The sequence below is a fragment of the Polypterus senegalus genome, chromosome 1 (genome assembly GCF_016835505.1).
Source record: "Polypterus senegalus isolate Bchr_013 chromosome 1, ASM1683550v1, whole genome shotgun sequence".
NCBI classification, from domain to species: domain Eukaryota; kingdom Metazoa; phylum Chordata; class Cladistia; order Polypteriformes; family Polypteridae; genus Polypterus; species Polypterus senegalus.
The window spans coordinates 195,625,528-195,642,966 of record NC_053154.1 but is presented as its reverse complement, the minus strand read 5'-3'; the positions used below and the strand labels follow the sequence as shown (position 1 = coordinate 195,642,966).

Sequence of the window (17,439 nt, the reverse complement as noted above, 5' to 3'; positions counted from 1 at the left end):
AGTCGCCAGTCAGCTTCAGTCACACCTTACGCATTACAATTTATTTGAGAAATTCCAGTCTGGCTTTCGCACTGGTCATAGTACAGAAACGGCACTAACACGGGTTGTAAATGACATTCTGATATCCTCTGATGAAGGAAATTCCACTGTAATTATGTTGTTGGACTTAAGTGCAGCATTTGACACCATTGACCATTCTATTTTACTGCACAGGCTAGAAAACGATGTTGGGCTTACAGGCCCGTGCTCGCTTGGTTCAGTTCTTATTTATCAAATCGATTCCAGTATGTACAGAAATGTGCAGACAGTACTCCATCATTATACACAGAAGTTCAATATGGTGTCCCAGGGCTCAGTATTGGGACCTTTACTGTTTTCACTTTACATGCTTCCACTGGGATCTCTCATTAGGAAACATAATGTTAATTTTCACTTGTATGCAGATGACACCCAGTTATACCTTTCATTTAAATCAAATGAAGTTTCTCCGATGTTGTCTTTAATTAGTTGTGTTAGTGAATTAAAGGAATGGATGAATGAGAACTACTTGTCTTTAAATACAGATAAAACAGAGATGTTAATTGTTGGAGGGAATGACGCTGATCACAGCAATATTTTGTCGTCATTTAACTCAGTTGGAATCCCAATTAATTTTACTGAATCAGCCCGCAATCTAGGAGTTATCTTTGACTCTAGCATGTCATTTAAAGCATATTACAAAGTCGTCCAAAACATGTTTTTCCATCTTAAAAATATTAGGAAATTAAGGCTTTCTAAATAAACAGGATTGTGAGAAATTAATTCATGCATTTATCTCTAGTAGGATTGACTACTGCAATGCGGTGTTCACTGGCTGTTCAAACTGTTCTCTATACAGCCTCCAGTTAATCCAAAATGCGCTGCAAGAATTATTACAAGAACAAGAAAATATGAACACATAACCCCAGTTCTTAAATCTTTACACTGGCTCCCAGTTAAGTTTAGGGCAGATTTCAAAATCCTCCTTTTAACATATAAAGCATTAAATGGCCAAGGTCCGCTTACTTGTCTGAACTTATCATGACTTACAAACCTGAGCACATTAAGATCTCAAGATGCCGGTCTGCTTAGGATTCCAAGGATTAATAAAATAACAGTGGGAGGTCGAGCTTTTAGTTACAGGGCCCCTAAACTGTGGAATGGTCTTCCTGCTTCCATAAGAGATGCCCCCTCGGTCTCAGCCTTTAAATCCCGGCTGAAGACTCACTACTTCAGTTTAGCATATCCTGACTAGAGCTGCTGATTAACTGTACATACTGCATCTCTGTTGTTAGTCATTAGCACTATAACATAAGTAACATGATAATTATATTTGAATACTAACCCTCACCTATTCTGTTTCTTTTCTCGGTACCCAAATGTGGCCATTGGTGCCACGGCCCACCTGCCAAGTTGTTTGCCTGCCTATGGTAAAGTCATCCCTGATGGAGGATCACAGGAATCATGGGAAAGAGGGGTCCTTTCATCGGAGCAACGTTTCAGCCGTGGCATGGCCAAATGGAGATGCAGCTAGATGGATGAGGTCTCCAGGACTCTAAAAATATCCAAACCTAATTATGTCATATCATCTACTGTTAAACCGTAATTCTAAAATTTTTATTATTATGCTGTCTTAAGGAATTGTTCTGTTCTGTATATTGCATTGTATTGACCCCCTACTTTTGACACCCACTGCACGCCCAACCTACCTGGAAAGGGGTCTCTCTTTGAACTGCCTTTCCCGAGGTTTCTTCCATTTTCCCTACAAGGTTTTATTGGGAGTTTTTCCTTGTCTTCTCAGAGAGTCAAGGCTGGGGGGCTGTCAAAAGGCAGGGCCTGTTAAAGCCCATTGCGGCACTTCCTGTGTGATTTTGGGCTATACAAAAATAAACTGTATTGTATTGTATTGTAATAAAGTAGGAACACCTAGGTGAATTTCAAGTCATAGTGGGACTTCTTTGAAAAATAATCAACCTTTTGTAACTACATAGATAACTCACACTATTACCTCGTTACCAGTCCAGAAAAATGAGTGGTAGATTTGGTTCACTTATACAGCCAAATATATGGGGAGCAGTATTAACAGTGTCAAGTAGTGGAATACTAGATTTTGTCTTCAGAGGAGAGGGGAAAAAAAAAAAAAGACTTTAATACACATTATTGTTTGACTGAGAATTTCCATTACTGCTATTGATTTTAAGTCAAGTAATGGAATACTAGATTTTGTCTTCAGAGGAGAGGGGAGGCTCACTGCCCGAGGCTAATTTCCTGCCTTGTGCTCTGTGTTGGCTGGGATTGGCTTCAGCAGACCACCGTGACTTTGAAGTTAGGATATAGCGGGTTGGATGATGGATGGATTATTTGGGTATGTTGAAGGCAGATGAATTTAAATACTTGGCTTCAACACTCCAAAGCAATGAAGAGTGCGACAGAGAGGTGAAGAACAGAGTGCAGGCAAGGTGGACTGGATGGAGAACAGAAAGAAGAGTTATTTGTGACAGTGGAGAAACTGTAAGAGTGAAAAGGAATATCTATAAAGCAGTAGTGAGTCAAGCTATGTTGAAAAGTTTGGAGACGGTGAATTAAAAGTGAATATATTTGAGGAACAAAACAGGTACGACTTGATGGTTGACCAAGTGAAAACAGGCTAGAAGGAGATGGTTTGGGCACATGCAGAGGAGAGATGAGGGGTACATTGGGAAAAAGAATGTTAAGGATGGAATATATACATATATATACACTAGCAAAATACCCGTGCTTCGCAGCGGTGAAGTACTGCATTAAAATTTTTATTAAGAAGAAAATTAAACCTTTTTAAACTGAGGGAAAATATGCTAATAATTATTTGTTAAGGATCTCTTTGTATACCATGTTGTCAGTTCGGCCCTCCGGTTGTAACATGACCAAGCTGTGTGCTGAGCTTACTCTTGAGCATGCAACGTACAGTTGACCATGTGAACAGTAATCTTGTCTCAAATCTCACAGCTTGGATTGCTGCTGTCATAATCGGTTTGAGTTTCATGGTTTGTTTCAATTATGTTAGTATTTGCAGGACTTGTGTTGAAGTAACATTCGGCATCTGTCAAGCGTTGTAAGCACACAACCGGTTTCAGCGATAAAATCACATCCAGCTTTTGAGAGTTTAAACATTCATAAACATCAAAGTGTCCACTACTGAAATCGTCACATGTGAATCTAAGATGTTTTAGAGGCATTGGCGGTTGTCGAAAGGTGTAAAATATTTGGCCATTTCGGTACACTTGAAAGCAACAACCGAACAATTCAGCGGCAGCCATCAACTCACATGCAGAACCATAGGTGAAGGGCTTAAGCATTTCACTCTTATAGTGTTCCTGTGTAGTATAATTATCTCCTGTCCCAGTCAATCAATACATAAGACACAATGTTCCTCCGGATATCAAGAGTGAGCCCGATATGGCCGTGCAATATTTAACAAAGAAAATGGAAAAGGTAGGTGCCATCTCCGGGCATGGAAACCACTCGGTAAGTGACAGTTCTTTGATTGATAGTGATCACCTTGATAGACATGGTAATGGGGGTTGGAATGATAAAGGAAATGGGTACCTGAGCAATGTAAAGTAAGTCTAAAATACCTATACAATAACTATAATTGTAATAAACAAACAATAAAACAGCGGAGAGGCCGTGGATTAAACAAAAAGGCTGTAGTTATCAGTAGGGAGACGCGAATCCCGTGGCGAAGCAAGGAAGGGAATGTAGAGACCGGAGCGACGAACGGCCTTATATAGGAAGGCAGCCAACAACGTGGGAGGCGTTGGGATGGGGGACCCAACACCACCTCACACGGTGACCGAGCTGCAGGCTATGGACGTATATATGTACGTAAGTAGGATTCAGTTAGCGTTGGGAACCCGTGTACCAAATTTCTTGGAGATGGGCCCATAAGTAACAAAGACTGTTGAAAAGTTTAATATGGCGGCCGACAGTGGCATCATACCACTGAAATAAGTACGTACATTGGTTTCGGTTAGTGCAGGGAAACCGCCTACCAAATTTCGAGAAGATCGGGCCATGAATAAGAAAGTTCCATATGGCAGACGTTGTTGACCGTTATGCGTAGAATTTCGAAATGAAACCTGCTTAACTTTTGTAAGTAAGCTGTAAGGAATGGGGCTGCCAAATTTCAGACTTCTACCTACACGGGAAGTTGTAGAATTAGTGACGTTTGAAAAATTCAATATGGCGGCCGACAGTGGGGTCATACCACCGAAATAAGTAATCGTACATCGGTTTTGGTTAGCGCAGGGAAGCCACCTACCAAATTTCGTGAAGATGGGGTCAGCCTCTACCTACACGGGAAGTTGGAAAATTGGTGACGTTGGAAAGTTCAATATGGCGGCCGACAGTGGCGTCATACCATCGAAATAAGTAAGTACATCGGTTTCGGTTAGCACAGGGAAGCCGCCTACCAAATTTCGTGAAGATGGGGCCATAAATAAAGTTCAACATGGTGGACGTTGTCAACCGTTATCGACTGTTATGACCGTTACGTGAAGAATTTCGAAATGAAACCTGCTTAACTTTTGTAAGTAAGCTGTAAGGAATAAGCCTGCCAAATTTCAGCTTTCTACCTTTCTACCAGTTGGAGAATTAGTGATGAGTCAGTGAGTGAGTCAGTCAGTCAGTGAGGGCTTTACGTTTTATTAGTATAGATAAAATATAGGTATCTGGATGAATTCCTTGAGCCTACTGTCAAACCCTATGCTGGTGCAGTGGGTCCTGGGTTCCTCCTACTGAACGACGATGCCCAGCCTCATGTGGCGAGAGTATGCAGGCAGTTCCTGGAGGATGAAAGAACTGATACCATTGATTAGCCCCCACGCTTGCCTTACCTAAATCCAATAGAAATCCTCTGGGACATTATGTTTTGGTCCATCCCGACACTGCCAGGTTGCACCTCAGACTGTCCAAGAGCTCAGTGATGCCCTGGTCCAGATCTGGGAGAAGATCCCACAGGTCACGATCTGTCTCATTAGGAGCACATCTCAACGTTATCAGACATGCATACAAGCATGTAGGGGCCATACAAACTACTGAGTACGATTTTGATCTCCTGCAATAAAATATCTGCAAAATGGACTAGCCAGCCACATCATTTTTTGACTTTGATTTTCGGGGTGTCTTTGAATTCAGCCCTCTGTAGGTTGAGAATTTTAAATTTCCATCAAACGATATGGCATCCTTTCGTTCCTAACACATTACCCAGTCCACATAAGTATAGAAATCCAGCATGATTTTTTTCCCCATTGAGATCTGATGTGTTTTCAAAGTGTTCCTTTAAAATTTTTTGAGCAGTTTATACATATCTCTACTATAAAAGAAAATCTTGAGACAAGACTATTGCCAAGAGATTTTTTCAAGTCCAGCCCTCCTCTCAACCATTTTCAACCAAGCCCACGGTCCTCTCACCTCTCATTCGTGTGAATACTTTTGTCAGACAAAGTTCCTGCACTCTTAGAGAGGAAAACACAAAAATTTATAAGAGCTAAGTTCCCAATAAAAGAAGACTTATTATGTCCAAATCTTATTGAAGAATTTTATCCTAAAGGGTTATCAACAGAAGAAATGAGCACCGAGAAACAATTAAGTCAAACGAATTAATGTGAAAATTGACGATCGGTTACACGGCAAATTGGTTAAATGTGTATCAATAGACTATGCTGAAACAGCTGGAGGGGAGGATGCGGAAGATGAAAACATCAACTTACAATATCCCGTAGAAAATCTACAACCGTTAACCGTCCTCCACCAGCCAAATTACTGTTGAAAGAAGGATGTATGGTCATGTTATTGCATAATTTATGTCTGAGTGATGGGCTATGCAATAGGACAAGATTAGTTGTTTTCAAAATTGGTCGAACAATTCCGACATGTAAAATTTTAACAGGCGTCAAGAATGTAATGTAGTACATCTTCCACGGATAACAGACACCAAAGGAGATCTTAATATGCCATTTGTATTAAAACATTTACAGTTTCCCATTAGAATAGCTTTTGCTGTGACAATTCACAAATCACAGGGACAAACATTTGAAAAAGTCATTTTATTTATTGGAGAGAAAGAGAAAATATTCACTCATGGGTAGTTATACGTTGCATTGTCATGATGCAAGTCCAAACACTGAATCAAAATTCAATGTGATATTGACGAAAAGTAAATTAAAAAAATAGTTTTTACTGAAGTTTTACAGTAAAATTGTAAGTTTAAAAACTATTTGCCTATTAATTTCAAAGCCAAACAAAATGAAAATGTAGAACACAATGAATACCTCTAATGCAAAATGAAACCTAATTTTCTTTCAATTTATTACGTTTTACTATTTTTAAACTATGGGTAATTACTCGCAGTAATCTAAAATAGTTAGTTCTATTATGGATATGTAACAATTCCCATGAAAATAACAATCTGTTTAAATTGTACATCCGCTTGCTGATCCACGAAGTAGCTAGCGCGTAGCGCCTGCCCGAGTTCCCTAGTATGTGTGTGTGTGTGTATATATATATATATATATATATAAATAAATAAAATAAATAAATGTATAAATAAACTCTGATTTTAGCAATTATCATGTGAATATATGACAAGTGAAATGTATTTGTAGCTTTATTTTTTCATGGTTCCTCTTTGTACACCTAAATGTGCTCAAGATCCTACAGCACAAGACGACCAAAGACACAGTACATTGTTTTCCTTTTTAAGCAATATTAATTTCCTTCAATATTCAGACACAGTGAATAAATTCTTTGCTTTATTACACAAACACACACTGAAAGTTTTTATGCAGTCACTTCATTCACACTCAAAGTCTGTGAAAGGTGCTACTTTACGCTAACTGAACTCAACAGGTGATATTTTATATAATTAGTAGACTTTCTATAAAGCAAACCACCCCATATATTATTTTAATTTTGAATTATACTATAGAACAATAAAAATAATACATTTTCTAAATCCCCCTCCCAAACCACTGGAAAACCTTGTTAGGTTTAAATGACAGGGACATACTAAGGTCAAATTCCACTATATTTAGGTATGCTACTACATGATAAAAGTGAAGTTTACAACTCAGAAGCAAGAAAATGTTTGACAAACCCTATTACATATTTTGAGCCATGTTTTCTGAGTAAACTGAACATTAATTTGAAAGCTGTAAAACCCTGGAAGACAGTCCTCAATAGACAAACTAATTTCCACTTACAGTTCCAGGCCTTGTGAAATCAATGCTCTGTGCCACACTTTGTCTCATTTGGTTGCTGAAAAGGCGGACACAAACAGACTGTAGGTACTCAGGTGTGATCTGAAAAGGAAAAAAAAACAAAAAAAAAAAAAACGAACATGTCTGAAACAGAGATCAGTTAACAACTTTCTCATATAGGAAGAAATATCAGTTTATTTTGAATTTAACATTCAGTATTTAAAATTAAAATACAGAGTATGTAATGGAGCAGTGCTAACATCCCTACCCAACCTCCTGTTGCCTATAAGTAAAAACAGAGTAAACCAGACAACACATACAGTTGGGCCCATAGAAGTGCCATGGATACCTACAGAAATCCAATTGCTTTTCATTGTGTCTTGGATAATTTCTACAGAACACTCAAACACCACCAGCATTGTGGGCTAATTTTAAAGTACTTGTTTTATGGTCTTTGAAGTTCCAAAAACATCAATCAAATGATGAATCAGTACACCAACCTGCACAGAAGTACTATGAGGAACCTTACCAGTGTTCTTTTGAAATAAATTAACTTCTCCCCTCTGTAATATTCCTACCAATACAAATTTGTTTTTTTTTCATAATTGTGATTACATTATCTCAGAAATCTAACCACAGACATGCTTTGCTTTTCTTGTGATAAGAAAAAGAATCAGCAAGGATACCGTGCCCAACAGAGAAATAAAATCTGTGTGGCATGTATGTGTCTGGTGCTATCAATAATATTTAGATATGGGAGCAAAAGTTGATTGCCATGATTGAATGTGCATATACACATTATATACACATTCTAAGTCTGAATCCTACTTTGGGTTACATGCTGCACAATAAGATTCTGCATATCTTCCAGTATAATATACACAGACAAATTATAGCATATATGTATCATTATGATGTATGTAATCCAAAGGCAAAATACTGATAAAATCTAAATTGCATCTGATGTCAGAGAGGTTCTACAACATAATACTTGAGTGAATTCATAACATGTTCTACATAACCATACTTGGGTATAGTCTGCATTAATTATCCATTCTCACATAACTCACGTGATTATAGAACACAAATCTATCTTGCAAAACCATCAAGGGCAAATATTTTCATATATGCACCAGTCTTGGGGACAACACCAGATGATTGAGGGTGAAACATAAGCAGTAACCATTTTCTTTAGAGTGGAGCAGAACACCTGGAAGGCGTTCAGCATCACTTCAGGTGTAATGCAACAAGCTTGACCTCTTCTCATATGTTATATTAACAACCACGTTCCCAAAATCACTGTTCATTTTGGGACCTGATTCTGATTAGGATGGAGCGCTACATTCAGATGTCATTTACTAGCTCAGTGATGCTACTGGCGAACAACAAAATTACTGTTTATTCAACCTTTCAGTATCCTTGGCAACCAGAATGCAAAGGACACCCCAACTGCATCATGTTAAAATAGAAAGAAGAATGGATGATAGAAAATACAAGCAAACACTGCAATAGAATCTGTCAAGCTTCTTAAAAAAAACTGAAATTTCTCCTTTCACCAAGACATCGATTTTAGACATAAGGCTAAAGTACCCTTGGAGTGACTTAAAGACAAAAAAGGGGAGTGCCCTAAAATGGGCAGTCAAAGCCCTGATCTTAATCTGATTTGGTCCATATGGCACTACTTGAAAACTGAAGAACAAAATAACTAATATCAATCAAAGCTGTTACTACTGCAAAAATTGATGTTACAAAATATAAAAGTGAGAGGATTAATAGCATATTTCCTTTATTCATAAGACTTCTTTGTAACATAAAATAATGGCAAATTAAAAGAATAGTTTTCAATTTCAGGGCTTTGAAATAAAAATGTTGTAGAGGTTAACACAAGGATTTGTTAATAAGTAAACTTTTTGGAGAATCAGTCAGTGGATTACATAATTTGGCAATGTACTGCATGCATCCATTTTTAATACAGTTGTCACTTTAACAGTCTTTAAAATAAATACTAAAAATTCCCTGGAAAAGTAAAAAAAAAAACACTTTTGAGGTTGGGGAAAATTGGTATGGGTAGAAGGATGGATTGATGGAAAACATGCTGCTAGGACATTGTACACATCAGTGAACAATAAGAATACATGACTTGAGAAAAACACTTTTAATACATTAGTTTGTAAATATGCTGAAAAGAATGGAAATACCATTGACTAAGTTAGCACTGCTGCCTCATAGATCTGAAGTTCCAGGATTCTTGTGGGGGAAAAAAGTATAATACATAACATCCTATTTGGGATCATTTTCATCCCAGTGCTCAGAAATGCAGATATTGTAAACAGCTTTTGTCTGTGTAACAATTACAAATGATTACTTCGCTGTGATTTTTTTCACTCATCTATCTGTTAAGGAACAATGCAGGAAGGTGACAGCTTACAAAATTTCAGCCACAGTACTACCACAGGTGTAATCCAGTGTGCCCATATATACTATACATAAAATAACTATTAAGAGGAGTTGCAGTGGCTCTGTCCGCTTACCATTTTTCCAGTAACGGTGGCCTCCAATGAATCTACAAGTTCTGCCGTCACTCCAATCAGGTTATGATAATCTGCCTGCATTTTATTATACCTTTTCATGTACGTTGCAGCTTTCCTTTCAGCATCCAGAAGCTGCTGTTGTAACTGATGGACATACTCTGTAACCAATTCAGACATCACACAAACCACATGTTATTTAAACATTGGGGCATCTCAAACAATGTACAACAGAAACAAATTAGATAATAAAATAGATTCATGCCAAGTGGCAGAGCAGTGAAAAGAGCACATAAGAGTTTCTGATTCTGATTACACTGCATTTTATTTTTAATAAAAGCCTTAGATTTTTGAAAGGGCCAAGCAACCTAAACATCACTATGGCATGGTCTGTGCATGCACAGTAAAACCAATGAAAAATGCAGTGTGTGTGATAGACCAGATTGAAACCAATTATCAACTGCTTATGGAAGAAAAGGTTGGTAAAGGAACTTGGGACAAAATGTTTCAGTGAGTAAACTCACAGACATTCACTGATACCAATCATTAAACGTTCTGAGAGAAAGTGTAACACTCATGCAGAACATGGTGCTGGGATGCAGAAATGACAGCTCTGTGGTACCTCCAGAAATCAGCATATAAGGTGCTCCTCAAATGCTGGAGGAGGCAGCAGCACCAAGGGATGTGGGAACGGCTTTGTTTGGAGGCTCCATTAGCTATATGTTGCATGATAAATCAATAGTATAGATTGCATGTTTGGTAGAAAAATACAGACAGAGACTGTACTCCAGACGAATAGCCACCACCAAGGCGCTGAGGAATAAGTGGCACAAGAGCTACCTCTGACCCTGAATGAGCAGAGTGAGACAGATGTGTGTTGCTGCATAGTGGAAGCCTCTAATAAAATAATGAAATAAGCTTCCATACAGTTAAAGAATAAAAGTGATCAAAAGTGTGACTTTTTCAGTTATTGCGTAGTTGTCAGAAGAACAGAGTGCAATTCATATCTTGGCATCAATATTCAGTGTCAATAACAGCACTTGACAATGATTTTCAGAGGTGAATATACACCCCTGGCCCTAAAAGATGCTGTAGAGGACGATAAGTGGCCAAGTAAAGTTTACAGTCTCCTTTTAAAATGTGTAAATGTCATATCAATGTTTTGCTTTATGCATTTTTCCTTCTTAAAAAAACAGACATGGATATGCGGTTTTGCAGTATTTTATGTAATCTGAAGATGCAGATCAATACTCGACGTTTTGGGCTAAAACAAATTGACTTTCTTTTTGGAAGTTAAGGCTTTTTCATTTACCTATCGATCCATGTACCCATTAGCCCCACTGTATGCTGCAAGAGCAGACGAGAAATTAAAAAATATATATATTAAAATGCTTCACCTTTAGAACACAATTTCAGGTGGCAAATTAATACATACTGTATCTTGATTGTGAAGAAATAATTGATTTGAAAAACACTTAACTTCTATGTTAACTGCATTCCCATACAGACATAACATTTCCAAAAAGGGGTTTATTTGTCCAAAATTAGGTTGTCAATTAAAAAGATCTACTTTTGCCAGTGAACAAAATATTATCTTCTTTAACAGCATAGTTTTACTCTTTAAAAAAAAAATAGGATGAAATAGAAGGAAAAATGAAATAGACAGATGCAACCCAACCCAAGTCAAACACTCAAAATACAAACAGTAAAATGCTACATTATGAACTAATAATTTAGGGCTATACAGTGATCCCTCACTATATCACTCTTCGACTTTCGCGGCTTCACTCTATCGCGATTTTTTTCTCATACACATTTATGTCACTACGCATGCGCTTTCTGAGAACTTTTATCTAAGCCCTACGATGGCTCCTAAACGTGCTGCTTTTTCTAAGCCTTCTGACAATAAAACTAAGCGCCGGAGGAAGATGCTTACTATCCAGGAGAAGGTGAAACTCTTGGATATGATTAAAGATGGCAATACCCTACAAAAGCCGCCTCACGCATATGAAAAGACAGCGCCAGCAACTGCCAATCAAGATGTTCTTCAGCCGCGCACCCAGACACCCACTGCCTACTCCTAGTACTTCTTCACTGAAGACAACAACGCACCTGCTGAAGATACTGCACCACCTCTGAAGACTCTCCTACTGAGGTCGTGCCTTCATAGGTTAGTGTGTAATTAAATGTACAGTGCAATAATCTACTATATAAAAGCGTTCGGGATTGTTCTTCCATCCTGTGAGTGCAAAGTGTAGCGGTATTCCGCTTATTACAGACTTACTACTTGCGGCTTGAGGTGCAGGCGTGCGCGATGTGAGCAGAGTTCTGGTGCTCTCATCGTTCGTTCCCTTGCTTTTGTGCGCGATGCACTGGAAAAATAGACAAAATTATGTCTCTGGAAATAATTAATGTTGATGGAGTACAAATGCCTCACCGCATAGTAAATATCAGGGGAGATGGTGCTTGCTTATTCTCATCTATAGCTTATTTAGTGCATGAAACTCCGTCTTTAGCGGTACAGATTCGGGCTGACATTGTACGACTTTGGACTGGCACTTGAGGGGATAAAAAAACTTTCGGGAGATGTTATGAATGGGCACTTTGATGTTCTCATTCCCTACACTTACATGCCTGATGTATCAATGGAGCGCACAAAAATTGAGGATAAAAGTCTTAAAAGGCGAGTGCGCCTAGTAATATGATATTTATAACGTCTAATATGTCTTATTTTCTCTTATTTTGCCTAAAATATTGGGTAATACGAGTGTAATGGTGACTAAAGGGTGTTATTTCATGTCTAGAGGGCTCTAATAATGTTAAAAAACGTATTTAGAAGGTCGTAAACAGGTTTTCTATACTCTAACTGCAAAAATATTCGATTTACAATATAAAGAATCCTACTTCGCGAAAATTAATTTATCATGGTAGAGTCTGGAACGGATTAACCGTGATAAATGAGGGTTTACTGTATATCATATCTGGTCAGTTGCAGCTGTCATCATCAGTGATCGAAGAGTTCAAGGTAGCAAAGTACAAGGCTGTGCAAATGTATAGACAGTCTAGCTATGGAAAAGACAGAGATGCACGCATCACCACAAGATCTAGATGCAAGTGGAAAACAGGCATGACTGTTGCACAAGTGGAAGGTATGCTGAAGCTAAAGGATGTCATTGGGAACCTGTGCCTAGGGAGACAAGGGCTTGGAACCACCCATTTCCAGGAATGAGGAAAAGGCAGATCAAAAGCAAAGCAGAGATATAATCCAAGCCATGGTCCAATGCCTAGAGGAAGAAGGGCAAAGGCCGCAGAACTTGGTGCACAAGGAGCCTGAACATGTGAGACTTGCCAAAACAGAAGATCACGTGGAACTTTGAGGGAATGAGCCCTTCCATATTTCTCTCCTGCTCCATTAAGTGCACGATACTCTGCCAACACCAACTAACAACTAACTATGCAAGCTATGCAGGTAGAGAGGCATGCTGGAACATATACAGGCAAGGTGCAAGATCACGCTTAACCAAGAAAGATAAAGATGGCTCCACGACAAGGTTCTCAGGGCACTGGCAGATATTTTGGTGTAAGAGAGGCGGGGGAAAAAGCATCCAACCCAAGCGAGTATAGGTCCATCCATCAAGTTTATAAGAGTGGTAGAAGCCACCCTCCTCCACAAACAGCCTTTTGCAGCTGGTGCAATCATGGAAGATGAGGTGGACCCGGATAGGAAGCTACATTTTCTTGAGGTTGCTCAAACACCTCTATGGCCTGACATAGTCATATGGTCTGAGAAGGCAAGGAGGATCATCTGGATAGAACTGCCTGTTCTGTTTGAAGATGGATGTGAAGAACACTCGGAGAGGAAGGCCATCAAGTGTTAGTGTGTCATGTCTGGCTATTTGCAGTCAAGGTAGGTTGCAGAAGTTTCCCAGCAAAATCTGTGTGGAAAATGTTTACAGCCCTGGGAATAGAAGGAAGGAAAGGGGAAAGTAGCTGCTCGCAGTTTGGGGGAAGCAGCGAAAAGAACCTTTTGTTGACTCTGGAGTAAGCATGGGGGAGATGAGCTAGAAGCCAGGAAAAGATGGACAGTGACTAGGCCCCGATGCAGACCCACCACCTGGAGCATTTTGTGGTTTAGGCTTGAAACATCCAATGAAAGTTGCATGCCACATGACGACATCTTCTCCTGGCTGAAGGTGTCAGTCACAAGAGATGATTGAAGGTTTGGGCACTGCATGTATTCAATAATTTAAAAAAATGATTTAAACTAGGACGGCACGGTGGCGCAGTGGTAGCGCTGCTGCCTCACAGTTAGGAGACTCGGGTTCGCTTCCCGGGTTCTCCCTGTGTGGAGTTTGCATGTTCTCCTCGTGTCTGTGTGGGTTTCCTCCGGGCGCTCTGGTTTCCTCCCACAGTCCAAAGACATGCAGGTTAGGTGGATTGGCGATTCTAAATTGGCCCTGGTGTGTGGGTGTGTTTGTGTGTGTCCTGCAGTGGGTTGGCACCCTGCCCGGGACTGGTTCCTGCCTTGTGCCCTGTGTTGGCTGGGACTGGCTCCAGCAGAACCCCGTGACCCTGTGTTCGGATTCAGCGGGTTGGAAAATGGATGGATGGATGATTTAACTATTACAGACATATAGGAAAAAATGAAATGTGACAAACAAGAATAAAGAATGGTTTGGACACTGAATGAAAGAGTTGATGAATATAAGTATATATTGTTAATAGTAAAATAGTTTACACATTAAAAATTCATTTTGGTCAAACATTTCTATAATTCATTCCCCTTTATAGAACAAAACTGAAAGAAAATAACCTTTATTGCTTGACCCAGTCTCCTTCTGGAATACTCACATTAAGGAAAAGACTGATTATTATGTAATGTTACTCAGAGTGCATCTTGATAATTTTAGATAATCTAAATATTAATTGTTAAAATACTGTACTATTTTCCAAGTTCCCCATAAAACACTGCTATTTCAGCCATGCTGGACTTGCAATTCTCACACACACACAAAAAAAATTAAGTTCAAGAAAGTTGGATGTCTAAGGCTCAAGAAACATGTAGAATGCTAATAAAGGTTTAAAGAATAATATTTCAAGCTCTCATCACACGCAAAGTTTTCAAGCTCTCATCACACGAAACGTACAATCCCTCCTGCATTATGTAAAAACTAATACCATTTTACTCAGTAATTGTATTAAGTAAATCCTGTGCCACTAAATATATATGGAGTTGTTACAATAGCACAATTTTTGCACATTTAATATTTTGTATAATTTATCATCTGTAATGATGTCTCTAAAAACTCACTAATAACTAAAAACTTAAATATTAATCAAGCAAATGCTCCACAAGTTAAACAGTAGAACAACTAATAAAAAGATGTGCAGACACACAACACAGACAGGGCACCAACTGTGTCAAGATTATACATTTTATAATAAAGAATGTCACATTGCAAGAATTTGAATGACATACATTAACTTAATTTTTGTGAATAAACATGTGCTGTGCATTTTAGAATACATTTCTAACATATACCATCGGAGGCATTAATTAGTATTGTTGCCTAGTCCTTTCAGCATCCTGGTTTCAAATCTCATGCCCAGTGTCTATGTGGAATTCACACATACTGCCAGAATTTGTGTTAAGTTTCTCTATGGGAATTTAATTTGTCCTTTCATATCTAAATGAGATATGTGTTAGGTTAACTGTCAGATTTAAAATTTTACTCATGTGGGTACTGGCCCGGCAGTGGTAGGACTGCCCCAGCAAAATGTTGCCAGAATACACTCCAGCTTCCCATAACCTTTATTTAAGACTGTTGCATTACATTCTAAGGAGACATAATGTTTGTCAGTCTCATACTTGGCACCACATATGACTTGTGCATTAATGAAATGTACCAGCTTACGGTTAACAAAAGCGCCTTCATTCTCACTAGATGCCCTTACTGCAATATGAGTGCATAAGGAGAACTTAAAACGGAGCTAAACTAAAGTCTATACATCATACTCCGCACTTTTGAAGTTTAATATGTTTGTCAAGTCATTGCACATTTTAACAGCAACTCTGTGATATGGATAATTATATGAGTAACTTGAAATGTTGCGTACAAATGGGCCAGAGTTTCCATAAATACATGCAAGCTCCAATGTTAAGTTTGTTTATTTTTAAATAAATCCTGGCAGTTACATGGAAAGTTCAATTTGCTTATTTCAAGGCTCTCAAGGCATTCGCAATGTTTGTAAATGAAGGCCACAGAAGAGAACTTCTTATGGACAACTTTGTTTGTGCATGCTTATACTTATGACAGCTGCATATAACCCATAACCATTAATGTTCAGTATTTTACACAAGGATACAAATAAAGTAAGCAGCTTTGGAGCATTATTGGCTTTCAGTATTAGAGACAAGAACTGTTCCAGTCTTTTTCTCAGCTCTGGAGTCCAGGAATCCTAAGGAAAATTGATAAAAAAATTTTTTTTTTAAAAGTATTGTTTGCTAAATAAAAGTATAAAATAATGCAACAAAAATATCTAAATTATAACTAATTTTCACAGATGAGCTAGGCCCTGGCAAACAAAAGTATTTTCCCCCCAAATGCATACTATAAACTAAATCAAATCAGAACTTTTGAAGAAGAAAACAAATAAATAATATTATTATTAATAGTAATAAAAGGTATAAACTTTTTTTTAAGGGAACATCTTAATCAATAAAATATACTGTATAATCTCATGAGCATAAAAGATGTGTTTCGTTAAGTCTCCTGCTTTTTGATGAGAAAGAACAAATTTTACACAAAAAAATGCAAAAATATATACTGTATTTAAAACAAATACACAAAATGTCACCTTAAAATGCAAAAATTGCATTTGACAGCAAACAGGGTCATAAATTCTCAGCTTGCAAAATCCATTTTCTTTTTAAATGTTGGAAAGCAAATACAGCAAAATTGAAGACAGTTCAAATGTTACTTTTAAGACTTTCAGCTTAAATCTAAACCTCTACAACAAATATCACATGCCTCTATACGAAAGACAGCATAAAATGGATTTCACATACAAATTATCTGAGCCATAGGTTTGGAACAATGATAATTTACTGAAAGAAAAGAGAGTGAAGCAGACCAAACAATTTGTCAGTGCGAGCAGAAGAATTTGCTTCTGAGTAGTCAAGAAAAGAAGAAAACCATTCTTGAAATCAAGATGTGTGACAGCCATGTCTTGTTATGCTGAGATTAAACCATTTTGGCACTCCACTAAGCTTTTCAGTGTGTTTCTAAAGAAAACCAGTGTCACTTGGAATATAATTATTTAGAAAATTATGCGCTCAAACAACATTTATCAAAGGATACCCATTAAAATACTTTAAGCAAGCATTTAGGAGTTTAACATTTAAAGGAATACAATTACCCACCTCCTGAAGTGCTGAAAATGTTAACTTCAGAATACAAAGGTCCGATTTTACTTATTAAAGTCAAAATCTTAAATTTTTAAGTTTAAGTTTATTTTTATTGCAATTTTTTTTAACATTCTCAGCAGTTGTTAAACATTATATACAAGTAATCACGTAATGTTTAGTTTTTCTTACAAAAATAAAATAGGATTAAAAAATTAATTTAATACTCTGGAGGATTCATTAAAGCTAT

General features: G+C 37.9%; 1 protein-coding gene across 4 annotated transcripts in view; it reads right to left on the bottom strand.

Moving 5' to 3' along the window:
• The window catches only part of LOC120537348 (lisH domain-containing protein ARMC9), a 167,161-nt gene that overhangs the window by 133,671 nt on the left and 16,051 nt on the right, over positions 1-17,439 (bottom strand). For all 4 annotated transcript variants that reach the window (XM_039766253.1, XM_039766261.1, XM_039766236.1 and 1 more), the window contains exons 6-9: positions 16,151-16,243; positions 14,598-14,622; positions 9,788-9,945; positions 7,260-7,358 (exon numbers count right to left, since the gene is read on the bottom strand). In XM_039766253.1, the coding sequence (XP_039622187.1) occupies positions 7,260-7,358; positions 9,788-9,945; positions 14,598-14,622; positions 16,151-16,243 (375 nt within the window). The remainder of the gene's footprint in view (positions 1-7,259; positions 7,359-9,787; positions 9,946-14,597; positions 14,623-16,150; positions 16,244-17,439) is intronic.